Genomic DNA, 26,153 nt, shown 5'->3' on the forward strand with positions numbered 1-26,153 from the left:
CCTGTCACATCTGCCTTCCCCGATCACATCTCAGGATGTTTTTGTGGAAGCCCTTAGAGCTGGGGGAGAAGTCTGTGTTTCGGGAACTGTGCTGGGCAGAAGGAAGGCTTCTTGTCGAAGCCAAAACGTGACCCTGACTCATCTGAGCAGCAGGAACCGAGTCCCGCAAGAACAGGGTGCCAAGGAAAACGGTTCCCAGATACACATAAATAATCCTTGGTCCAGTTTGGGAGCAGAAAGCTGGAAGTTTTAGAAAGCACACCGTGAAGTCTTTATCTTAGTCTAACTTTCAGACTGTTGCATAAAATGTTGTCACTTAACTATTTTAGCATATTAGGATACCATGTAGAAATAATTTAATTAAAAACAAATAGACAAATAAAAAAGTAGTTGCCTTCCTAAAATTCCTCACTTAATCCTGGAGATTTATTTACAGAGCCTTGCTGTTTATCTCAGTAAAAGAATCCTCTCCCAAAGTGGACCACGTTGCCATCTGGACTCCTCACTGGCGTTATGTTTGAGGAGGAAAACATCCAAGAGATCTCTGAGTACATTCTTTGTTCTACACATTCCAAACTTGGCTCTCTCTGAGGTGTGTGTGAACTGGAATTCATGATTTGGCCCACATTTTGAAAGATGAACCTAGGAAACCATTGTTTAAAGAAGGACCTTTTTTTCCCCCCTCTCAATGCTGTTTTCTTTCTCTCTGGAACAATCAGCAGGCTTTCACAAGTGAAACTGCTTTCGTGTCATTGCCTTTATACAATATCCCATATGATAAAGTAGCAGAATGTATCTTGAATCCATGTTGAATTTAATTTCTGCAATAGAAACTAAAGCTTATTGCTGAACATACCTCCAATAGTGAAAATATTTTCTGCAGCTAAGTATCATCTTTCGATGGGAAGAACTTTCAGTGCTAGAGAATGCCTAACTCCTTTTTTTCCAGATGGAGCTCCTTGAGTTCTAGAGGTTATTTGTGCATGTTCTTGTGTCTGCCTGTCCTCTTAACTCCATCCAGAGGAAAGTACCTTTCAGTGAGGGCCCACCCATGAGACTGTAAGAGTAGCCCGTGGCTCTCAGCCTCAGAGATGAAAGGGGCAGACTGCCAGTGGTTTTCAGGGAAATTTAACCTCCACTTGCTGCCCCCTCAGGCTTCTCAGTTTCAGGTATACTTTGAGTACACTAGACTTGGATTTCAGATCTTAGGGTGGAGGGTTTAGATGACTTGTGAAATCTCAGGTCTTCATTTTCAGGATAATAGTATTATCTGGCTCATTTTCATCTTGAAGTATATGGGAATTAGATGGGGATCCTTCTTTCGTGAAAACTTGGAGTTTAATTTCCTATCCCATCATTCCTCATTTTTAGTATCACCGTATTTCTTTTTTCAATTTTAGCTTTGAGGCATAAATAGAAGGTACTACAGATTGAGTATCCCTAATCCAGAAATCCAAAATGTAAAATACTCCAAAATCCAAAACTTTTCGAGCACCAACATGATGCTCAAAGGGAATGCTCATTGGAGAATTTAAGATTTCATATTTTTGAATTAGGGATGCTCAACTGTAAGTATAATGCAAATATTCCAAAAATCTGGGGAAAAAAAAAACCTGAACACAAAATCCAAAACGCTTCTCTGGCCCCAGGCGTTTCAAATAAGGAATACTCAACCTATGTTCGAGAAACTTCGTTTTGCTACTACAATTTCAGGAATATCTGGGAATAGAGCAGACTTGTGTCATTCGTTAGGAATATTTCCTGAGTTCATGAATCCCCACCTTCATAAAGTTCACTGTGGAATATGGTTTTCTTCATGAAATGCAGTAAAATATACTCCATTTTCAGCATTCCCTTTAGAGTCTTACTGAGAACAAAGTACTGTACTGGGATATGAAAGTGAGGAGTCTGGGGACACTTCTTGTCCCTTTGTCTCTCCCCTGCACACCAGCTCTATCCTGGGTACCATTTCCATTTGTACCTGGGAACTTTATAAAGTATAATATGGAGCTTTCAGATGAATCATAAATAGTCAACACAAATAGCAAGAGTCTGCCATACCTTGAATCTTGCCTTACCAATAACAGCATGGCCTGATACTGAGACTAAAGCATGCTTTATGGTTGCATCGTTGCATTCATTTTCCTCCCCCAGGTTAGGCAAGTTGCATTTAGCTAATAGAGCACCAGCTGTATTTAAGCTTAAGGTAACAGCCATCTCAGGTTTACTCTGCTCATGCTACACAAATCTGCCCTCTTCATTCACCATGGCTGGATCCAGCATGGTCATTTTGTATGAAAACATTAATTTACCTCTTATAAAAGCGTACATAGTTTTTCTTTAATTGTATGCAATATCCCAGACTTAAAGGTCATTAGGCATAATTTTTTTAAAATATCTGTGGGATAGATTATTTTTCCTTTAATACCAAGATCAGGATTTTTTATGACATACTAAAATATGCTGGTGTTTTGCATTTTAACAAAAATTCTTTAGTTGGGTGGTCCTCTCTATACATTGCTAAGAGAAACTACACGGCAAGAACTGATGATCCATTTGCCGTCTAAGTAGAATAAAGTCTCATTCTGTTTGTTTTTAATATTTGTGTTTTATGCTCTCTGGGTGGCCACGTTCTGATTATAGAATTTTATAGTATTTGCGAGAGTAGTATTTGTTAACTGAATTAACATTTACTCAATAGAAATAGGTAGTATGATGTGATCACTATTTTGGCCTCAGATTTACTTAGTGTTAAAGAGTAGGATTGAAATAAACATAGCTGACTGTAGCACTGAAATTGATACGTTACTGTGTTGAAACATAATGTGGGGTCAGTAATAAAACCCTGATCTGTGCTAATATGCTCATAGAAGTTTAGCTATTTGAGGGGCTTTGGATAAACAATAGGCATCTTACCACGTAAGAGAATTTCCTTTTCTCCTTTTTTTTTTTTTTTAGAAGAAGTATTACCAGCCTGTGTGTGAATATTTGATGTTAGATCTCATTGAACCATTGGTACTTTTGAGTTTTGCCTGTATGCCTCATATTCCCCCTGTACCCCCTGGTTTAGCTCTGAGCTGGATGGGGGGTCTTCCGTGTTCAGTTTATGCAGCGTCGCCGCCTCCCTCTCCCCTTGCTCAGCAGACACCAGCACCACACAGGGTGTGACCGTCATGCCTGGTGAGTATTGTCGAAACAAACTTAAGAGTTCTCCTCTCAGACAGCGTAGTGGTCATGTGCTCATTCCATCTCTATTTTTAAGGAAAATACTTTCTAAATTTGTTATTTCATATCAGTTCTATTCTAATCTTCCACTGTGTCATTTTCTACTTTCAAACAAAACAAGCACCCATTTACTTTTTACTCTTCTTTTGTTTAGAATACTAGCCGTGGTTAGAAGTATCAGGACTTGTACCTTTCCAGTACCGTCCACCTGGATCCCAGTTTTGTGTGACTTGATATGAGGATCCTTAAATCATGGAACTTCAGGCTTCACTGGGATTGCTCTGGCAAGGTCCCCACTGACTTCCATGTTTCTGAAACTGCTGGACATTGTTCCATCGTTAGCTTACTCCATACCATTCACTATTCCCTCCTTCTTCAAACTCTGTTTCCTTGTCTTCCAAAACTTTATTCCTGAATTTTTTGTATCGTCAGCTCTTTGCATCTGTCTTGTCACCCCGAAATTAGCATTCCCCATTCCTTCCTCATTTTTCTTTGAATCTCCCACAGTGTACTTTCTCTAGATGGTTTGTCCGCTTAGTAACCTCGACCCTCATCGGTGTGTGGCCAGTTCCATAACTGATCTGTTTTGCCTTGGCCTCTTTGTTACTTATCATATCCATATGCCTGACTACGTCCTGCACTTAGATCTGCTCTTGAACCTCATGAAAGTGTTGCGCACTCACAAGTCCAGACCAACTTGACCTTCCTCTGCCCCTCTTTCCACTTCTTCCTCCTCACGTGTTCCCCACCTTGGTGAATGGCTTTAGGGTCCACCCCAGCATGCAGAGCAGACCAGGATTCATCATCAGCTTCCCCTAGATCCTCATCCCCATCTCCACACACATTAACTTACCAAGTCCTTAACTTCTGTCGAGTTCCTCTTTTTTAAACTTCCTCTTTATCCTTGCCTTAGGAGCTCTCGCTTTGCACAATTCTTTTTCTTCCCTAAATTGTTACCAGCAGCCTCCAGACTTGATTACAAGCCTCCAACTGGAGGGGCAATCTAATAAAAATGGAAACTGTCCTCAGGCTGTGCCTGTCATTATAACCTTCCAGGGTTCTGCACAGCCTTCAGGGTCAAGTCCAGCTCCCCAGCAAGTCTGCCGACGTGGCCTCGCCTCTCCGTGTTCCCCTGTCTCCATCATCTCCACCTCCTGTCTCTGTCATGTAAGTGGCTCTCTGTTCTCTGAAAGTGCCATGTCCTCGATGCCTTTTTCAGGAGCTGCACTGCTTGGTCCACCCTTCCTCTCCCTCCTTCTGCAGCTCCAGTCCTGCCGCGCCTTCTCTGGACACCCTCCTCCTCTCTGCCTTCATTCCCCTCTGGGAATGTTCGTGTCGCCAAATGCCTTCTTCACTCATAGAATTTATTATACTTCACTTTAATATTACTTGTACATTTTTCCAACTTAGACTTACTCATCTTTGTATCCCAAAGACCAATCCACAGACTCCAGCATTTCATAAGCTCCCAATGAATTTTTTAAAAACTTTTATTTAGTAATCAGACCAGGAAATCCTATAGAGTAGTTTACTGTCTTGTCTTCACACTTCACCTGGGTAGTCCAGCTTTCCAAAATAAGATGGTGATGAGCCTTTAACATCAGAAGGGCTTATTTAAATAACTGGGGACAGAATTTAATCAATCTAGGAGAAAATAAATCAGTGTCTTTTTATAGAAATTAAATGATAGGTAAAAGCAAAACACTTTGTAGTCTGATACAGCTATAGCATTAAAGCTAGATTTCAGTGGAATTCTTTGGTTTTTGTTGGCTACGTTTAGAATATTCCTGTTTTTAAAAGTGCATTGCTGGTAGAGCTTGTCTAAAATTGACTCAAAGTGAAATGCAAGTCGTTCTTGATTGACTCTCCTTTCAGAAGTTTTAGCTTGAAACTGAATTATGGTGTTGTATTTGTCAGCCAAGATAAGGGAAGAGAGTAGAGGGCCATCCATACTTGACTTAAAGTCACAGGACTCCGAATTCTCCCTTTTCCTTCTCTGCACAGGATCTATTGCACTCTGGCATCCACAGCAGGATTAGAGTTGATGTGATTTGCAAATTCGCGTTAGATGATATTACAACCATGGTTCCTGTTCAAGCGTTCAGGAAATGGGCACAGCAGCTTGAGCTTGGCACGCCTCCCAGTTCCCGCTCATTCACAAACTCAAGTGGGGAAGGAGACGCTGGTGCTCCAATGAGGTCCCCAGCTCAGGCTCCTCAGTTGCTTCCTAGTCGTTCCTGAGGCCTTGAAAGTAGGTGTTCTGCACTCAGCCCAGGAAAACATTCCCATGAGGGCTTCCTCCCTGCAGGGCCACCCGTGTTTTAGTGTGACCCACCTGGAACCTCCTAGAGACCTCAAGTTGCATGTTGTGCTTTCCTGGAACCTTAACTTCCATCCCAGCTGCCCCACATGGGAGCGTGTGGCAGTGTGCAAGTCCCTGACCCCTCTGTGCTCTATCCCCCTGGATCAAATGGGCACCAGCCCCACCTCTAAGTGTCTCTTTGAAGATGAACTAAGACAGGTCGAATAGCCCTTATCCGAAATGCTTGGACCGGAAGTGTTTCAGATTTTGGATTTTCTTGGATTTGGCGAATATTTGCATTATATTTATTAATACCAGTTGAACATCCCCAATCCAAAACTCCTAAATCTGAAATGCTACAATGAGCATTTCCTTTGAGTGTCATGTTGGTGCTCAGAAAGTTTTGGATTTTTCTTAGAACAGGTCTTGCCCATAGTAAAGTGTAGAAGACGGTAGTTGTTTGTCGTCATTGTTGTAATATTTTAGGTGTTCTTCCAAACACAGCGACACGAAAGTGAAAGAGAGGTAATTCAGGTTGAGCATTGTCGGGATGTGGGTAGAGCTTCCCAGCCTGGGCTGATACATCGTGTTCAGCCTAATCTCGACTAAGCAGTTGGCAAGTCAGTGTGTTTCCACGAGCAGGTTGTGTTGTCTCTAGTAACAGTGTCATGGTTAAATGTGGTGAGTCAGAAAGAATGAATTCAGGATGCCTGCTATGCTCAAAGCAGTCATGGTGAATTGTGCAGTTGCAGAGGTTGTAGGAAATTCGGCATAAACCATCTATGCAAATTGGAAAGGACCTTAGAGACAGTCTTATTATAGAGATGGTCTTGTTGCATTCCGGAATGAGCAATAAGGTGGTGTGGGTAGTGTTGTCCTGCATGTCACTAAGGAGCTGTACTCCTGTATACACCCAGCAACTGGGTTTTGCTTTCCCACCCAGCTCGAGGGAGTGTTCTGCATTAGGACTACCCTGGGAAGCTGGGCCTGGTCGCACCTTATAGGAAGGTCTGTAGGGGCCCATAGTGGTCCTGGGGCTTTCTTGACCATCCCCTCTGCCCCCAGCACGCATACACAAACACACACACTGGACATGGGGAAGGCCTTCCCGAAAGCCAGTCTATCGTGTCTTGCTGTAACCCTCCGAAGGAGTCTAAGGCCCCTTGCCTGATAAGGGCACATCAGGTACATGAATACATTTATCACTGGAACTTTAAATAACTCTCAGGGGGAAAAAAAAATGTATATTCTGCTGCCTTATATTTGAAACCACTGACATTTTTTTCAAGATTTGTTGATTGCACAACACAAGCTTGTGGCAATTAGTGATAATTAAGACAAATTAACTACCTAGATCTACCCCGACAGTTGCCGGTGTGAAATTTTCCTGTAAGCATCTGGTTCAGAGCCCTGGACAATCAACAGTCTACTAAGGTCTATTTCTTCTCATGAAAATCACCAGGGATGGTGACAGAGTGGCAGTTTGGGATCTGCCTATCATTAAAGAGCTGAGAAAAGTGAATTTAATCTCCTTTTTACCTACAGGAACAATTGCTGTGAAATAATGAGATGCTCGAAGGTCCTTAGGACTGGTCAGCAGAGGTGAATCGATCTCTTCACTTGTGTGTGCGTGCTGCTGTGGGTTGGGTGTGTTGGGGCTCTGACCGCTGGGCTCTCAACCGCTGGCCATACCACAACAGGGCTTGTTAGGCACACAGAGATGGCCCTACCCATTTGCTGTGCCCACCCTTTTAGGATCTGCAGGCTGGTTTTAAGGAACATTGCACACATACACAAAGAGGGGCTGGCAGGGGAAGGGAGTTGACTCATTCCCGTGGCCCTGCGTGCAAGTATACGTGGAGTTCACTGCCTCCATATGAGTCCCTGCTCCCCAGGAGAGTCAGAATCAAGCCTAATAGTCTCCCAGTCTGTTGCCTCTTATTTGGCTTTTGTAGTTTCCCATTATATTTTTAAAAAATGGCAATGACTATGGCATACTGAATGGCATAAAAGGAAAGTAGGGATGTAGAGATGAAGGCGTGGATCAGCAACGTGTGCTCATTAAGGACTTCACTGAAATTGTTCGCTAACGGTTCAGACCTTATGGTAGAACTCAAACTCTCTGAAGTCCAGGAGCATTAGTGCTGGTAGAATTCTCTATGGGAAAGGAAGATAGGTTGTGTGGTGCTCTTTTTCTCTTATCCTAGTGTGGCGCCTCCTCGGGGCAGTTGAAAGGAGGGGATGGGGTCTTGGAGACCACTTCAGGGCACACAGATGGACACTCTGAGCAGGAGTCAGCATGGCGTGCTCCTGTGTTTCAGCTTCTAGTTCCCTTGGTTTTGTTTGTGCAATGGGATAGAGGATGAATTTATATTGATTCTTTTCCCCAGTTTTTAAAATCCTAGCATGCCCCCCGAAACCACTTAGCTTCTCAATGAAGGATTTGGTTATGACTTTTTTTCATGAAGTATTTGTAAATATTGGTGGAGGGCAGGACTAATCAAAGAGGTTAATATTTGTGGAAGGCTAATGGATTCTTATCTATTTGTGTATCTCTTAAATTTTAGACTTACTTCACCAGTTCTCTTGCACTTTGAGGGGAAGAAAAGAACAATTTGGGGCATTCCCTTTTATGCCTGCGGACCCAGGGTCTTATGAGATCAGCTCTGACCACACCACTGCTTTGCTTCAGAACTTGCTGTACTTCCCTCTTGCCCAACAGATGAAATCTGTGCTTCCTCAGTTCACCGTGTGAAGGCATCCAGCTAGACCCACTCATCCTTCCACCATGACCCCCACCAGTCTCTGCCTGTGCCCAGTGCTCCAGTCTTACATGCCCTCATGGGTGGCCTCATACACCCCTCAGTTCCTGCACCCTCAGTTGTGACTTTTGTGAATATCCCTGGTTTCCTGCAAACCCATTTCAAATGCATTTCCTTCATAAAGCTTCCTTTCCCCTAGTTTTCTCAACTAGATTTGACATCAACCTGCTGGAGGCCCTCTACACTCTGCCCACGTGCAGTTTGTACTGTCCTCATGACAGTTACATCTTCCTTGTGTCTCTCTTAAAAATTATAGTTAATTAAAAATTATAGGTAACCGTTATTGAGTTCATATTCTGTGCCAGGCTCTGTTCAAAGTCCTTTATGTGAGTTTTCTCAGTTAATTCTCCCAGCAGCCCGGTAAATGGGTTGCTGTTTATCTCCTTTATGGATAAGGATGCACAGGGTTTGCAAGATGAGCTAATTTGCTCGAAGTCATAGGCAGTTAATAGTGGAGCTAAGGTGAGAATTAGGCCATCTGACTCGAGAGCTGCCATCTCAATCACCATGCTCCATGAATGAAACCTCCCATCACACATGGTCAGCACTCAATACATATTTGCAAAATGAATGCATACATGCTCATATGCGCAAGGGCCCAGCCACATATTCTGCCATCAGGGCCCGCTTCATGGGTGTGCAACCTGCACAGTCGTACAGGGCCCCACGCTCAGAAGGGTCCAAGCTTGGTTTAAGTCCTGCTGTCATCTTGAACGTCAGCATACTATTTGAGCAAGGGGACCCATGTTATTTTTCATTTTGCATTGAATCCCACAGGTTAGGTAGTTGGTCTTGCCTGCAATCCATTTTTGTTTTCTTTCCTTCAGAATCTCCCTTAGACATAAAATTGACTCTTCTCAAGAGGCACCCATGATGTTTGCCAGGCTATGAACTTCTCACAGCTTGCTAGCAGCTGTGAAGTGATCCATTTATCTCAGTGTGATAAATGCCATGTTTTCCTAACTGTGCAAGAGAGTTCTTCCTTATTGTAAATTGACCTTGTCATAGGAGGCTCATCAGAATTGGATTTCTGCGATCCAGTCTGAAGAGCTGATAGGAATTGTGTGGTCAGAAAGCCAACAATAACTCTGTTCACAGAGTACACAGTAGGAAGAGATGAAAAGACAGAGTAATGAGTTGCTTGAATTTGAACACAACTTGTTCAAACCCTAGTCCGGATATAGCACCCAAATTACATTACCTCGAATCATTGTTGAGAATTTTCTTTTTTTACATAATTCTGAAAGAACCCTGGTTGATAGACATTGCTGAAGTCAGAGGACTTTAAGTTGGTTCTATTCCCTGAGTAGATAGCATTTTAATTGCTAAGTTGTGGTAAAATGCTGTGCTTAGCTATGGACTCAAGCATCTAATTTATCCGTCACTGCTGCTATTCGAAACCCTCTCAATTGTTTTTACCATTGTTCCACTGTTTGCTCTTGGATTACAGAGGATCTTATCTCCTTGGACACGTCTAAGCAGTATTGTCACTTTGGAATAAAAAGCAGGAAATAGAGGTGTAATTAATCCTAACTACTCAGTTAGGAAAGTGTTTTACCATCGACTACTCAGACACTGAGAATTCCTTACCCGTAAATTGATAAACTGTAATCATTCACAATCTGGAGCCATCGATTTAATGAGAGTCTGTGAACATTAACATTAGCACTCTCTGAGTCAACTCCTGTGAGGTGACTCATGGGAAGAGTGTAGTGGGAGGCAGGGATTACTTTATCAGAAATCTGGAAAAAAATTTTTGGTAGCTCTCTTCTCCCTTTCATCCTGGTGTAAGAATGCTTCTAGAAAAATGAGGAACTGATACTGATCTTGGACTATCTTTTCCTACATGTCCAGCCCCTTGAACTCTTTGTTTTCATTGCAGTGAAATGCATTGCCTATAAATGAAAAGCTGGTGTGAAGTGTAGTCCTAAAGACTATGAAAATATTGTCAGGGCTGATAATCATGACTTATTGAATTGCTGCATTCTTGGTATAGTCAGAAAGCCCTGGTATTTTATTTCAGCAGAAGGAAGTAATAGGGAGCCCCAGAGTACGTTTAGTATCAGTTATTTTAAAAACATGTAGTTCTCTTGACTAAATTTGTAAAAATGTAGGGAAGAGAATCTTCTGACATTAATGCTAAAGGGTTTAGAAAATTTCTTCCTGACAGTGAGCATAGCATTCTTTAAAAAGACTATTGCTTATATTCTATAGAATTGAAAGCTCTCACAGTAATTGAAAGAGGTATTAATCTTTGTCCTCTAAACCTATTGGGCATTAACATTAGACATTTGGAACTCTTTGAGACTAAAAAAGAAAGATCTAGATTTATCTCACAAAAAGAAAAGTCTCTTATGATCTTGCTCTGAATTCACTGGACTCAGCAACCCTTGAAACAGAGTACATTTGTGGAACCAGGCATGGTGGCTCAGGCCTGTAATCCCAGCGCTTTGGGAGGCTGAGGTGGGAGGAGTACTTGAGCCCAGGAGTTTGAGACCAGCCTGGGCAGCATAGCAAGACCTCATCCCTACAAAAAATAAAAAAATTAGCTGGGCATGGTGGGACACATCTATAGTCCCAGCTACTGGGGAGGCTGAGGCAGGAGCATCCACTGGAGCCCGGGAGTTCAGGCTTACAGTGAGCTGTGATCGCACCACTGCACTCCAGCCTGGGCAGCAGAATGAGGCTCTGTCTCTAAAATAAGTAAATAATAAATAAAACAATACATTTGTGAGGTAGGGTGGAGCAGAAGGAGATTTGGGGAGTCAGTATGCTGGCCTCCTGGTTCTTTAAGCACCTCTTCAAAGTGGCAGAACAGCAACCAGCCCAATTTCCAATAACAATTAGCCTCAGGCTATCTCTGCAGAAGTGGACTGCCAGTACCCAGGCAGGCGGCACCTTCCACCCGCCCCGCCCTCCCCCGCCCCCCAACTAGGCCTATTCTCAAATATTTGTGTGATGGTATCAATTTCAGAGTACTTGGAAAAAACAGTAAGTCATCAGAATAAGGGCTAATTCTGAATTTTTCTTTGCCTACCATACATACATCTAGAGTCCTAAAAACATTTGGGTGGCATTCCGTCAGTTGCTGTATGTGTGTTCTGTGTGTGTGAACAGTCAGAAAACAAAGCCACTATTGAGTTATATAAATGCAAAAAAGGAATGGGAGTGAATGCCGGCCTTCTGGAAATGCTATTTTTTCACTTTGGGATAACTCCAGTAACCAAATAGAATTTTCTGATGCATTTGCCAAATAAAAAAGCTGAGGTTGAGAACTAACATAAAATAGCTTAGTTTAATGTACGTTTTGGAGAACAGGGTAAGAAAAGCAAGCTCTAAATACAAATATAAAGGTTACATCTTGACTTTTCCTATGCAATTATGTTGTCACTTCCTCATAGAAGCATAAACATTTTCACATTAACCATCAATGTAATTCATTGGCATTACTTGTTTACCCTGAAGAATCTTAAGTCATCAGGCCCCCAGATGTTGCACTGGCCTTAACTGTGTTAATATTCTCCTGCTCTCTCCTGTTTTTCTATTTTCTGTAATACCCCCTCCTTTTCACAGTAAGAAAAAACAAAGCAGCTATAAAATGAAACTATATTTGAAGAGTCTCCATATTAGGTACTTATAAAAGCCAAACTCTTAAGGCCAAAAGGAGTGTGGTATCTTGGATTCGTGTCATTCTTCGATCTTTACTTGGTTTCTTTTTTTCTTGTAACCAACTCCTCCCATTCTTCCTGGACTCCAGTCTCCTTCCAATTACTTTGCAATAATAGTGAGAAATTTGGGAGATGTCTCAGTGGAAAAGGGTAAAGGGAAATCCATTTTGTGGTAGCAGATAAATGTCTTGATCTTCCTCTTATCAAAATACATTACCCAAAGTAGGGATGAGCTAGTGCCCTCTGGTCTCTGACCCCACCATACCAGCCCCCATATACTCTACTCCAAGATCTGACATCCTATGAGAATGCCAGCTGTGTGGTCAGCCCACATTTCTCATAGTCTGTGTAGCAGTAACAAGATTGGCGATGATACCAGGAGGATCATAGAAACTGCCTCTTTTCCTTCTCATCACATTCCCCAAAGACTGGCATCCCCAGTCTCTTGATCTGCCCCATTGCACGTGTATTAGAGCAGGCCTTGTCAGTAAGTTCTCTTGCAGATAGGCATAGGACCTATGATATTCACAGTGGTGTCTGGACTTAGACATCATTCTACCACTTGCCACGCCATTCCTTTTTCTTGCATTTAAGAAAGCATGTTAACTTTGAGTCTGTTATAGTTGCTTTTAGTAAATTATTCACAAATTTTGGAACTTCATTATTAGTGACTATTTCTCAACTGATGTAGACCCATGATGGTTGCGAACCCCTGGCTTGGTACATCTAATGTAACTATGGGCCCTTGTCCTGAATCTGTCTTCTATTCTTCATTTCATATACTCCTGATAGGAATTCTTCATGCAAAAACATATAATAAGCACCCAGAGATGTGTAAAGATAAGCAAAACTCAGTACTGCTCCTTAAGGACAGAATCTAGTTGGGGAGACAGACATAAAACTAACTATTCTATGGGACGTGGTATAATGGTGCAAAGAACAGACTGATACAGGATTTAAGGAGGTTCTATATATGAATTCAGAGCTGTGATATTGGAATCGGGTCCAATATACATACACCACATTTTCTTTATCCACTCATCAAGTGATGGGCACTTAGGTTGATTACACATCTTTGCATTTGTGAATTGTGTTATGATAAACATTTGGGTACAGATATGTTTTTGATACAGTGACTTCTTTGCCTTTGAGTAGATACCCGGTAGTGGGATTGCTGGATCAAATGGTAGGCCTACTTTTAGTTTTTTGAGGAATATCCATACTGTTTTCCATAGAGGTTGTACTAATTTACAGTCCTGTCAACAGCAGATAAGTTGTTCCTTTTTCGTGGGATCCATGGCAACATCTAATGGTTTTTGATTCTTTAATAATGGCCATTCAGATATGGGTAATGTGATATCTTCTTGTGGTTTTAATTTACATTTCCCTGATGATTAGTGATGTTGAGCATTTTTTCATTTACCTGTTGGCCATTTGTATATGTTCTTTGGGAAAAAAATCTCCTGTCTTTTGCCCACTTTTTGATGGGTTTATTTGTTTTTTTCTTGTTGATTTGTTTGAGTTCTTTGTAGATTCTGGATATTAGTCCTTTGTCAGATGTATAGTTTGTGAATATTTTCTCCCATTCTGTAGGTTGCCTATTTGCTGATTATTTCCTTTGCTGTACAGAAGCTTTTTAAATTTAAATAAGTCCCATTTATTTATTTTTGTTGTTGCTATATTTTCCTTTGGGGTTTTAGTCATAAATTCTTTGCCTAGGCCAATATCTAGAAGAATTTTTCCTACAGTTTCTTCCAGAATTTTTATAGTTTCAGGTTTTACATTTAGGTCTTTAATCCATCTTGAGTTAATTTTTATATATGGCTAGAGACAGGGATCCTGTTTCATTCTTCTGCATCTGGCTTTCCAATTTTCCCAGCACCATTTATTGCATAGGGCATTCTTTTCCCAGTGTATCTTTTTGTCTGCTTTGTCAAAAATCAGTTGGCCATAGCTATATGGTTTTATTTCTGGGTTCTCTATTCTGTTTCATTGGTCTGTCTCTCTACCTTTATTCAAGTACTATGCTGTTTTAGTTACTATAGTCTTGTAGTGCAATTTGAAGTCAGGTAATGTGATGCTTCTGGATTTTTCTTTTTGTTTAATATTGCTTTAGTTATTCAGACTCTTTTGGTTCTGTAGAAGTTTAGTATTATTTTTTTCTAGATCTGTGAAAAATGACATTGGTATTTTGATGGGAATTGTGTTGAATCTGTAAATCACTTTGGGCAGTATGGACATTTTAACAATGTTGATTCTTCTAATCCATGAGCATGGGATGTTTTTCTATTTGTTTGTATGTCATCCATGATTTCTTTCATCAATGTTTTGTAGTTCTCCTTGTAGAGATCTTTCACTTCCTTGGTTAAGTATATTCCTAGGTATTTTATTTTTGCAGCTATTGTAAATTGTATTGCGTTCTTGATTTGACTCTCCACTTGACTGTTATTAGTATGTAGAAATGCTACTGATTTGTGTACACTGATTTTGTAATCTGAGACTTTGCTGAATTTATCAATTCTAGGAGTCTTTTGGTGGAGTCTTTAGCATTTTCTAGATACTGGATCATCTCATTGGCAAACAGGGATAATTTTCCCTCCTCTTTTTCTATTTGGATGCCCTTTATTTCTTTCTCTTGGCTGAATACTCTAGCTACTATGTTGAATAGCAGTAGTGACAGTGGGTACCCTTGTCTTGTTCCAGTTCTTAGGGGGAATGCTTTCGACTTTTCCCCATTCAGTATGATGTTAGCTGTGGGTTTGTCATATATAGCTTTTATTATTTTGAAGTATGTTCCTTCTATGCCTACTTTGTTGAGGGTTTTTATCATAATGGGCTCTGGATTTTATCGAATGCTTTTTCTGCATCTATTGAGATGATCATATGGTCTTTATACTACTGTTTATGTGGTGAATCAGATTTATTCATTTGTCTACGTTGAACCATCCTTGCATCCTGGGATGAAACCCTCTTGATCATGGCAGATTATCTTTATGATGTGTTGTTTAATTCAGTTTGCTAGTATTTTGTTGAGGATTTTTGCATCTATGTTCATAAGGGATATTGGTCTATAGTTTTCTTTTTTTGTTGTATCAGGATGATACTGGCTCTGTAGAATGAGTTAGGGAGGATTCCCTCCTTTTCAATATTATGGAAGAGTTTCAGTGGAATGGTATCAGTTCTTCTTCATAGGTCTGTCTGGTGGAGTTTGGCTATGAATCTCTAGGATGGGGCTTTTTTTGTTGGGAGGCTTTTTATTATTTCAGTCTTGCTGCATGTTACTGGTCTGTTCAGGATTTCTATTTCTTCCTGATTTAGGCTTGGGATGTTGTGTGTTTCCAAGAATTTATCCATTTCCTCTAGGTTTTCTAGTTTGTGTGTGTAGCAGCTTTCATAGTAGTCATGGATGATATTTTGTATTTCTATGGTATCAGTATGAATCCTTTTTGGTTTCTGATTGAGCTTATTTGAGTACTTTCTCTTCTATTTCTAGGTAATCTGCATAGTGGTCTATCAATTTTGTTTATCTTTTCAAAGAACCAAGTTTTTGTTACGTTGATCTTTTGTATTGTTTTTTCTTTTTTTTTTTTTTGGTTTTCATTTCATTTAGTACTGCTCTGAGCTTCGTTATTTCCTCTGCTGGCTTTGGGTTTTGTTTGTGTTTCTTTTTCTAGTTCCTTGAGGTGTGACTTAGGTTGTTAATTTGTGATCTGTCTTTTTGATGTAAGCATTTAAGGCTATGAATTTTCCCTATAGCATTGCTTTTTCTGTACCCATAGATTTTTGGAAGCTTTTGTCACCTTTGTCATTTAATTTGAAAAAAAAATTTTATTTCCATCTTGATTTCATCGATAACCTAAGGATCATTCAGCAGCAAGTTGTTTAATTTCCATGTATTTGTGTAGTTTGAGAGTTCCTCTTGGAATTGATTTCTAGTTTTATTCCACTGTAGCCTGAGAAGATACATGGTATGATTTCAGTTTTTCTAAATAGCTTGCTGAGACTTGTTTTGTGGCCTAACACATATGATCCATCTTAGAAAATGTCCCATGTGCTGAAGAAAAGAATGTATATTCTGCAGTTTTGGGTGTGGGGTAGAATGTTCTGTAAATGTCTGATAGGTGCATTTGTTCCAGAGTCCCATTTAAGTTCAGTGTTTCTTTGTTGATTTTCTTCCTCAATGATCTGCCTACTTCTGTCAGTGGAGTGTTGAAGTCCCCAGCTGTTATGATGTTGCTGTTTATTTCTTTCCTTAGATCTAGTAGAATTTATTTGATGAATCTGGGAGCTCCTGTGTTAAGTGCATATATATTTAGGATTGTTATATTTTCTTGTTGAATTGATCCTTTTATCATTATGCAATGAACATCTTTATCTTTTTTTTTTACATTGTTGATTAAAAGTCTATTTTATCTGCTAAGAGAATATCATGGAATATTTTTTCTACCCCTTTACCATATGAAAATCTTTGTGAGTTAAATGGGTTTCTTGGACACAGCAAATATTTGGGTTGTATTTTTTAATCCATTCAACCAATCTACATCTTTTGTGAGGGGCGGGGTACATTAAGACCATTCACATTCAATGTTATTATTGCTATGTGAGATACTATTGTGGTCATCATTTTATTACCTAGTTGCTTTGTTCTCTCTCTTGTGTTACTGTTTTATAAGAGCTGCGAGTTTTAACTTTTCGATGTTTTTACACTGGTGGATATCAATTACTCTGTTCCAAGTATAGAATACTTTTAAGCATTTCTTGTAGGACAGGTCTAGTGGTGACAAATTCCCTTAGTGTTTGCTTGTCTGGGAAAGACTATTTCTCCTTCATTTATGAAATTTAGTTTTTGCAGGATACAAAATTCTTGGCTGGCAGTTATTTTGTTTCTGGCTTGTAAGGTTTCTGTTGAGAAGTCTGCAATTAGTCTGTTGGATTTTCCTTTGTAAGTTACTTGATATTTTCACCTCATGGCTCACAGGAGTTTCTCCTTCACTTTGACTTTGGCCAATCTGATGACTATATGTCTTGGTGATACCTTTTTTTTTTTTTTATTTCAGGGTAATGTGAGGGTACAAACATTATGGTTACGCTTTATGTCTTTGCCTCATCCAAGTGAGGGTTAAAGGCATGCCCTTCCCCCCTACAATACTCCCCTGATCACATGGCAGCAATACTGTCCAGGGATTAGGGGGATTTTGGGGGGGGGGTGGTAAATCTGCAACTAAAGGGGATACCCTTTTTTTTCGGAGGGAATACCCTTTTTGCAATGAATCTCATAGGTGTTTGTTGAGCTTCTTGTATCTGGATCTTTAAATCTCTAGCAAGACCAGGGAAGTTTTCCTTGATTATTCCCCCAAGTAGGTTTTCCAGGCCTTTTGCTTTTTCTTCTTTTACCCTCAGGGATGCCTATGATTCTTATATTTGGCTGTTTTACATAATCCCATATTTCTTATAGACTTCATTCGTTCCTCTTGATTCTTTGTTCTTTATTTTTGACTGGCTTAATTCTAAAGAGTTGTCTTCAGGCTCTGAAATTCTTTCTTCTGCTTGGTCTAGTCTATTCTTAAAACTTTCCACTGTGTTTTGTATTTCCCTAAATGAATTTTTCATTTCCAGAAGTTCTATTTTTTTTTTTAAATATGTATCTCTTTAGTACATTTTTCATTCATTTCCTGAATTACTTTTCTGGTTTCTTTGGGTTGATTTTCCATTTTCTCTAGGATCTCATTGAGCTTTCTTACAATCTATATTTGGAATTCTTTATCTGTCATTTTAGTATTTACATTTTGGTTGGGATCCATTGCTAGAGAGTTGGTGTGCTCCTTTGGGGTATCCTTTTACTCTGATTTTTCATACTTCTGGAGTTATTGCACTGATTCCTTCTCAGCTGGAGCAGCTGTCACTTCTTGTTTTTGGATTTTCTTTTATTTAGGTCAGATTTTTTTTCCCCCTCACTCTTAAGGGTGTGCCTATAGCACATGTTGGATAAGGACCTTTGGCTTTGCTTGTGGGTATTTCAAGGGGGGTCTACGTGGATACCTTGGTTATAGATAGCCTTAGCGTGGTGGTTTTCTCAATTGCTAGTAATTTGTAGGCTGTAGCAGTGGTGTGCTATGCGCATGGGCAGATTCCCTGTCTCTTGTCAACAAGGGGAGATGGAGGTCTTTGAAATCCTTTCTCTTTCCCTAGACCTGTGTTCTTCTTAACAGTATGAATTATGTTGGGATGCCCAGTTTAATCTCTGAGACAGCAGGTGGTGCTTGTGGGTAAGAGTCAGCCACGCCCTATATGATGGAGTCAGTAAATGCTCTAATAGGCGCTTGCAGGAAAGAGCCAGCCACAGCAGTGTTTTTTGCAACCTGTGACCAGCTTTATTCGATCAAGAGAAGCACTCAGATGCCCCAGGTGGTGGGCAGGCCGCTGGGGAAAGCCACCAGGGAGGGGCTAAAATGACCCCACTAAGCCAGAAAAGTCTGCTCATGGGAGAGAGAGACGCGCACACACACACTCGCACAGAGGAGAGGAGATCACACCCCTCCCCCTCTCCCCGCCCCACACAGATCCCCCCACAGGCTCGCCACAAAAACAAAAACAAAAAACAGCAGAGCACAACAACAGCCACAACACACGCGGAGAGCCCCCCCCCACAACACCCGCCCACACACAAAAAGCGCCGCTCCCCTGAGAGAAGAGGAGTGCTCTGCAAGTGCACCGCAGCTCAGACCCACACTGTACTCTCCTTTTAGTTCTGCCCACGTGGGCTCCCTTACTTCCTGAGAACAGTTCACAAATCTCCTCTCTATGCCCCCAAGCAACATGATTGAGTCCTAGGGATACGGGATCCAGCCTGTGGGCCTGTCCTCTGATCCCTCAAATTTAATCCCTGACCATGCCAGGGAGAAGCATGCTGGTCCCAAGTTGCCCATGGAATGCTCAAGCAAGCTTAGTGTCCCTCTGCTTCGAGATATGCCCTGCTCTGCTGGAGCAGCCAAGCAGGCAGCAACGGGGAGGGCTTGCAGGCGGGGAGCTCACAGTCCAAGCACTCCTTGGTCCACTGCAGGTCTTCAAGAGGAAAGGAGTGAGCCCCACTCTCTGTGGAAGCCTCAATGTGGTGGATAAGCCAACAGAGGGGAAGCAGCCACTCCTGAGAGTGCTGGCTCAGTAGTTCCTTGGGGCACCCATGCCGACTCATGTGGGAACTTACGCTGTGCATGAGGGAAGGCCAGAGCAGGAGAAGAGTCTGAATAGAGGAGAAGTGGCATTGTGGTCCTCTTTGTCTCGAGGGGCTCCCTTGGCTTGCTGTACTCTCCTCTCCCCTGACGGCAGCCCACCCTAAATGTCCAAGCTCTAGGGTCACACAGTTCCCCTGCAACCCACTGGCCCCCTGTGGCCACTGCAATCTGAGCGGGAGTTGGGAAATGTTTGTGTAGGGAGTCGGGGCCAGCAACAAGAAAACTGAAGGGCTGAGGCTCCCTGGGGAGGACAAAGGTGCACAGTGGGTCAAAAAGCAGTAGGGCATCTGCTGTCTTGGCTTGGGTCTAGGGTGACAGGAAGCGACTCCAAGAGGGCCGGCAGCCCAGTGCTCTGTTCTCAGGAATTTCCCAGTTCGCTGGCAGCAGCAGCTTCTGGGCTTATGAGGATAGAGCAGCTCTCCAACAGTTCAGGAGCCTGCAGTCTGCCAGAGGTGTGAGGGAAGGAAAAACAAACACCCCCACCTACCCTTTCCGTGGGCGCCAAATTCCCTGGGGGTTGATCTCTGCTGAACCCGTGCTCCTTCTTGTTCTGCTCCACAACTTCTTCCCGTGGAATCTCTGATAGGTTCTGGCACTTTTCCCTCAAAATTACACCTGGCTATGTTTTTTTTAACCTAAAATTTTTCCTTCTTTCTGAGACAATCTGGTGACCATTGTCTTTAGTCCGCCATCTTGCCTCCAAGCCTACGATATATCAAATCTGTTCATTTTTAAGAGGTTTCATTTGAATGGCTGGTGAAGGTGTTCAGTAGAGACCTCTAGGAGACAACTGGAGAGGAATCTGGGCTCTCAAGTCACATTTGCCTCTTGGGCATGGACGAATTGAGGAGTTTTACTTTTTAGTATCTATCCTTATTCTTTTTTATTAGAAAGCCTTTTCATTGTGATTCTTTTATCCCTTCTGTCAGCTTTCGGTGCCTGAAACCCTATCCTGCCCTGCTACAGAGGGGACATAGGTTCACTGTGGGACATTGCTTTATTCCCGTAAACAGGTTCTGTCCCAAGCCTTCAAAACTTTGACTTAAGTTTAAGATAGCTTTATGTGCAAAACTGTCTGACCATGCAGACCCACTGCTAACTGTTTTATTAAGAAAAGAAAACCCAGCCTTCTCTAGGGGACAGCAGTTGTTAGCACAGAGTGCAGTGGACTTAGAATCAAGAGACCCGGCTTATTGTGACCTTGAACAAATGACTTAGATTTCACTTCCTCAGCTATAAAATAGAAATGACCTGCCCTGCTACAAGAGTCAAGTGATTTGTGCCAGCTTTAGCTTCTGAAATAAAATATCATTGTCATTAAGGTTTAGTTTATACTTAGTCACAATTGTCAGCATCACTTACTGATATGTCCCTGTGGTTGCCTGTTGCCTGCTAGAATAGAGGAGGTAGAGGAGAAAAATATGTCTGTCCTGACCACAAAACTCTGGTTTCTGCCTTGACCTCCAGTTGGCAGGATGAGGGATACATAACTTTAGAAATAGATATATTAGGTACCCATGTGAAGCACATTTCTACTCTGGTATTATATAAATTCAGTAATTCTAATTAAATCCGGCAACTGCAGTGCTAGCTGTTTTTTCATGGAGCTTTTAAATGATGGTGCTACTATCAACCCAAATTATGAATATTAAATAGCTAAGCCTAAACATTCATTCCAGAGTTTGTGTAATAAAATTGGAAAACAAAAGATGTATCAATCCCACTGTGGTCATATACTCTGGGAGGATTAGTAGGAGAAACTGGAATTAATTGCTATGTTAATATCACTTGGGTTCAATTATCTTCTGCTCTGCCATCCTAGGAAACTGCATAAGCAATTCAGCCAGTTGAATTCTGGCAGGTTTTAGAAGCATACGTATTTCTCTATCTTTTTTTTTGCTCTCCTCCTGTTATTTTTTTTTACATCCCCGCCCCCTTCAAGGCGATTTTCCAGCTGTTCCCCTAGGGAGTAGTTTTATGGGGAAGTTTCTTTTGTAGGCTTCCAACTGGCTTCATTTTCACTATCTCCATGAAGTCGCCTCCTTTGTCACATTTATATGATATTATCCATCATGCATTGCCTTGGGATTTTCCCTTCTAATTGTTGACTTCTTGTTTTTGGTTTGCACATACAGGCTGTCTCCTGGTTCGGACATCTACGTGACAGTTTCATCCATGGCTTTAGCGAGATCCCAGTGTCGTAACTCCCCCAGCAATCTTTCTTCATCCAGTGATACTGGCTCTGGGGGGGGCACCTACAGGCAGAAGTCCATGCCCGAAGGGTAGGTATACATTTGTCCTTTTGTACATGGTCACTGTTGACCCCACTGTCTTTCGTCTGTACTCAGACATGTAAGGTGATTTTCATTCAGCCAGCCTCAATCAATTTCCAGACAAAGAGGAAAATGTAGGTAATATTCTAGATAGAGAAACGTTTTAACAATTGGTTCAAACTACTATGTAGGAAGTTTACTATTCTCTAGTCTCTATGAAAAACTCAATGGCAGAGAAATCAAATTGCATTGGTTTCTCCATTATATATATTGTTTAGTTTCACAGTTCACTTCTTAATATTTCCTCCAAAGTGAACTCAGCAGAATACTATTTGCACTGGAGTTTGTATTGCTGTTAACATAGGGGAAATGATAATCACATCTAAAGCGTAAAATTATTTGTCTCACACTTTAAGTCTCTTATAGGTTTGTTTTTTTAAAAATCTTTCGTGAAACACTAACTGCTCAAAAGTAACTATTTGCTTCCAAAAAGACTTACACGATAAAAAGCTAAATATACATGATTTTAGAAGCCATTAAAACGGGGAAAAAATGCAGTGTCCGAAGCTGGGAAGTAATTAGCAGCAAAACATTACATGGCACACACAAGCCACCTTTGCCCAGGGGAAGAGTAAAATGACCATCCAAGACTTCCTGCTGGGAGTTCTCTCTCTCAGGAACTTGAACCATTTGAAAATCAAGTGGGAGGGGTTTATAAAAACTGCTGTTTCTATTCTACGTTTTCCCCCAAACGTATTTTAACAAATGGACACGTGATTTGGTTACTTTCTTGAGATTTCGCCGTGTCACAAAAGAAGCATGCTCACTAATAATACCCTTATAATGGGTATTTTTTATTCATAGCCATTAAGTATAGTTTGTTGTATCTAAATGTTGCTAAATGTTTACGTTAACAGAAAGTAGGTAATAAAGCCATTATAAAATATGCTTCTCACTATAAAATATGCTTTCCCCACCCTGCTCTCTCCCCGAGGACTCTCTCAGTTGTGCAGGGGCCAAGGGAAAGCTTCCCTTCTGTCCTCTGGACGGTTGCTGAGAATGAACTGACAATAGACAGATTAATGGAAGAAAAGGCACACGGATTTATTTAACACGCATAGCACGAGGGAACTGCAGGAGAATCATTGCCCGATAACCCAATGGCATACAGATGCTGATACAATATACCCTTCTTCATAGAGGAAGGGGAGATGGGGGGGTGTTGGAGTAAATGGTTTTCAGTGGAAATGAATGAGCCCAAAGAACAGTGGCCTGGGACAGGGTTCCTCTGAGCTCTGGGGATGCTGGTGGGAAGGTGAGGGGCAGAACTTCACTGCGAGCAGAGGTGGTCTTCTCATGTAGATAAGGTCCCCCAGGCAATCTCTCAGAGCTGCCCTCAGAACAGAAGAGAAGTCTAAGCGTGATGGAGAGTCCCAGTCTCCACTCTTCTCCAATAATCTTTCCTGGTTATTTGATGAGATTCCTAGGGAGCAGGTCTCAAGGCTATTGCATTTTTTTCAAAAGATGTTTTCTTAGTCAGATACGGAAATTTCAGAGTCCCCCCTGGTGCTTTGGTGCTTCTAGAAAGAGGAGCAGAGGGACAGGGAGTCAGGGGATGGTCCAGGGGACCTGGAAGCTGCGTCTTCAGTGCAACATGTCAAAGCACCATGCTTTGGGCCCCAGCAGTAGCCTGTCTAAAATGCACATTTCTTACTTCAAGCATGAAAGTGAGAATTAGAAAAAAAAATTTTAGCTCTTATTCATGAGTCCCTGCAAGAGGTTTACAAATTACATGTTTTTGTACCATACCACAAGCCCAACTAATTGTGTCATGATTTAATTAGTAGATCTTAAATGGCCTGTTCAACTTCAACACTAAGAATTCACTGAGATGTGAGTGTTAGTCTAGCAATAAAATATAGATTAGCCAAAAAAAAAAAAAAACCACATTGTTTTCTTCTGTCTGTGATATACTTTAAATGTATACTAGAAAATTAAGTTGAAACATTAATGTTTTGGTGAGTATTAATGTTAAAAACATGATTCCAGTGCCCATGCTACCCAGTCTTTGTTAATAAGACGGTGATTATTCAACTTGATTTTTACTAACTGAGCCTACCATAGGTGATATTGAGGGTTTGCCCCAGTTGCTTGTGAGGTCATGCAGGCTTATTTACTGTACTGTGTATCTTCTTTTTCACCTGGGGTGATCTCTTACAAGACGGTGATGATACAGTGTTTTTCCCCTAGATCCCAAGTAGTTTTTGTTTATATCAGTGGTGCAAGGGACAGTGGTTCACTGCGTTGCTCACAGGCTGGGTTTGATCCTAGAGATACGCTTACCAAGGGAAAAAACGCTTATCTCTACAGCTGACCCCAATAAAAACAGATGTGCAAGTTGACAGGGAAGCCGGAATGCATGCGGTCTGCTGCGAAGTCGTTAATGTTAACTTTAGAAAGCTCAAGAGCGTGACATCGAGGCTAGGTCAGTACACAGTGATTGTCCATAAATGTGATATGCTACTGTGGTGTCCTCCCTCGACTTTGGCAGACCACTCGGCACCCGCCCCTGTATAACGCCATGTGACACGTGCCTGCCCGCTCCCTGGGGCGAGGACTTTGAGACCATCCGAATTAGATGAGAGGCGAAATCCAACAGGGCAGTTAGGAATGCCTGCTCTACCTGAATGTGGGGCACGGGCACCTGCACAAGTTCAGGATGGGAATGATGGGTAGTTAAAGAGCAACGCTGTTTAGAAGACACAGGGCTCATTCTCCCCTTCTTGGAGATTTATTTTTGGGCCACACGCTTTGATGCATACCGACAAGGCAGGACCTGTCCGAAGGGAGGTCTAGGTGAGTGAGGAGTTCGGGGGCCATGTGTGAGAAACGTGACGGAGGATGTGCAAGCTGAGGTGAGGAGGCCACGAGAGCTTTCTCCCGGCACTCCTAGAGGGATCCAGCTTGTCTGTGGGGGCAACCGGGGCCAGTCAGTGAAAGTTACAGAGAAGAAGATTCCAGCCCGTTGTGAGGAGGATATTTCAAAGCTGTCAGCCCACCCTGGAAAGGAATGGGCTGCCTTAGGAAGCAGAGTCCTGGTCACTGATCATGTTTCATTTGTCAGCCTAATGGTTAATTTAAAATTCACCAAATGGTGAATTTAAAATTCAAACCTGTGACTCTTCAACTATTAAATGCTTCTCCAAACAAAGGCACAATTAAGCTCTCCAAAAAGAGGCACCATGTAAAATTTAGAACACGTTTTATCTGAGCTCCTCAAGGACTGTACCTTTGTATCCCTGATAGCGTAGCACACAATAAATGGGGGGGAGGAGGGGTTGCAGTATATTTGAGAAGTGAAATTAAAAGTTCACTTGGTGAAATGTTTTTCAAGGCTGAGTTTAAAGATAATCTTCCCTGTTGTTCATTTAAAATCAGATAGTCAGAAAAAGATATTTAAATTTAGAAGTTTAAAAATTTCTGTTTAGTTTCCACTGCTACCAAAGAAGTAAAAACTAGCAGGGCACAGTGGCATGTGCCTATAGTCTCAGCTATTCAGGAGGCTGAGGCAAGAGGATCACTTGAAGCCATTCGTTTGAGTCCAGCCTGGGCAACATAACAAGATCCCATCTCTACAAAAGAAACAAAAAATTAGCCAGGCATGGTGGTGCACTCCTGTAGTCCTAGCTACTCAGGAGGCTGAGGCAGGAAGATTGTTTGAGCCCAGGAGTTTAAGGTTGCAGTGAGCTATGATTGGGCCACTGCACTCCAGCATGAGTGACAGAGTGAGACCCTGTCTTAAAAAAAATAAAACATTTTGGCCAGGAGTGGTGGCTCATTCCTATAATTGCAGCACTTTGGAAGTCCAAGGTGGGAGGATCACTTGAGGCCAGGAGTTCAAGAACAGCCTGGGCAACATAATGAGACCCCCTGTCTCTACAAGAAATAAAAAAAAAAATAGCTGGGTGTGGTGGCACATGCCTATTGTCCCAGCTACTGGGGAGGATGAGGCAAGAGGATCCCTTGAGCCCAGGAGTTCAAGGCTGCAGTGAGCTATGATTGCACCACTGCACTCTAGCATGGGCCATAGAGCGAGACCCTGTATCTAAAAGAATAATAATAAAATAAATATTTTTATAGCCTTTTCTACTTTGCAGATGCTTTGTATAGATCCTTAGATCCGTGTAATGGAATTGCTGATTTACACATAAAGAAATAGAGACAAAAATTCAGTGACTTTTTTCAGCCACGCTAGGTGGTGGAGTTAGAACTTAGCCCCATGTATTCCTGCTGCTTATCTCCTGCCTTCCCAACAAACCACTTGCTGGGTCTGCGCGTGCATTTATCAGGCTATAGCACGTACAGTACCCATCACATACATAGACTGGTTCAGGCCCTATTTAGTCCTTCATTGTATAGATTATTCATAAGTTCACTAGCAACCACACATAAGTTAATGAATTCACACATGAATGTTTGAATTTTACACTCTGACACTTTTTCATGGGCTCAGTCAATATTTGCTTTGCTGATATTGCTAATCAAAGCATGTGCCTCAATTAAGCATATATTATAAGTCTCCAGAAGGAAAAATAAAACAGGCTCACTAAATAGCTAAATGTTCCTTCCAG

The 26,153-nt window shown here is 41.6% G+C and overlaps 1 protein-coding gene across 2 annotated transcripts in view; it reads left to right on the plus strand.

Annotated features, from left to right (window-relative positions):
• Positions 1 to 26,153, plus strand: part of SIPA1L1 (signal-induced proliferation-associated 1 like 1) — a 412,284-nt gene that overhangs the window by 348,300 nt on the left and 37,831 nt on the right. For both annotated transcript variants that reach the window (XM_012656253.1, XM_012656254.1), the window contains one exon: positions 21,385 to 21,531. In XM_012656253.1, coding sequence (XP_012511707.1) covers positions 21,385 to 21,531 — 147 coding nt within the window. The remainder of the gene's footprint in view (positions 1 to 21,384; positions 21,532 to 26,153) is intronic.

This window comes from Propithecus coquereli, unplaced genomic scaffold (assembly GCF_000956105.1).
Source record: "Propithecus coquereli isolate 6110/MARCELLA unplaced genomic scaffold, Pcoq_1.0 Scaffold5, whole genome shotgun sequence".
Taxonomy (NCBI): domain Eukaryota; kingdom Metazoa; phylum Chordata; class Mammalia; order Primates; family Indriidae; genus Propithecus; species Propithecus coquereli.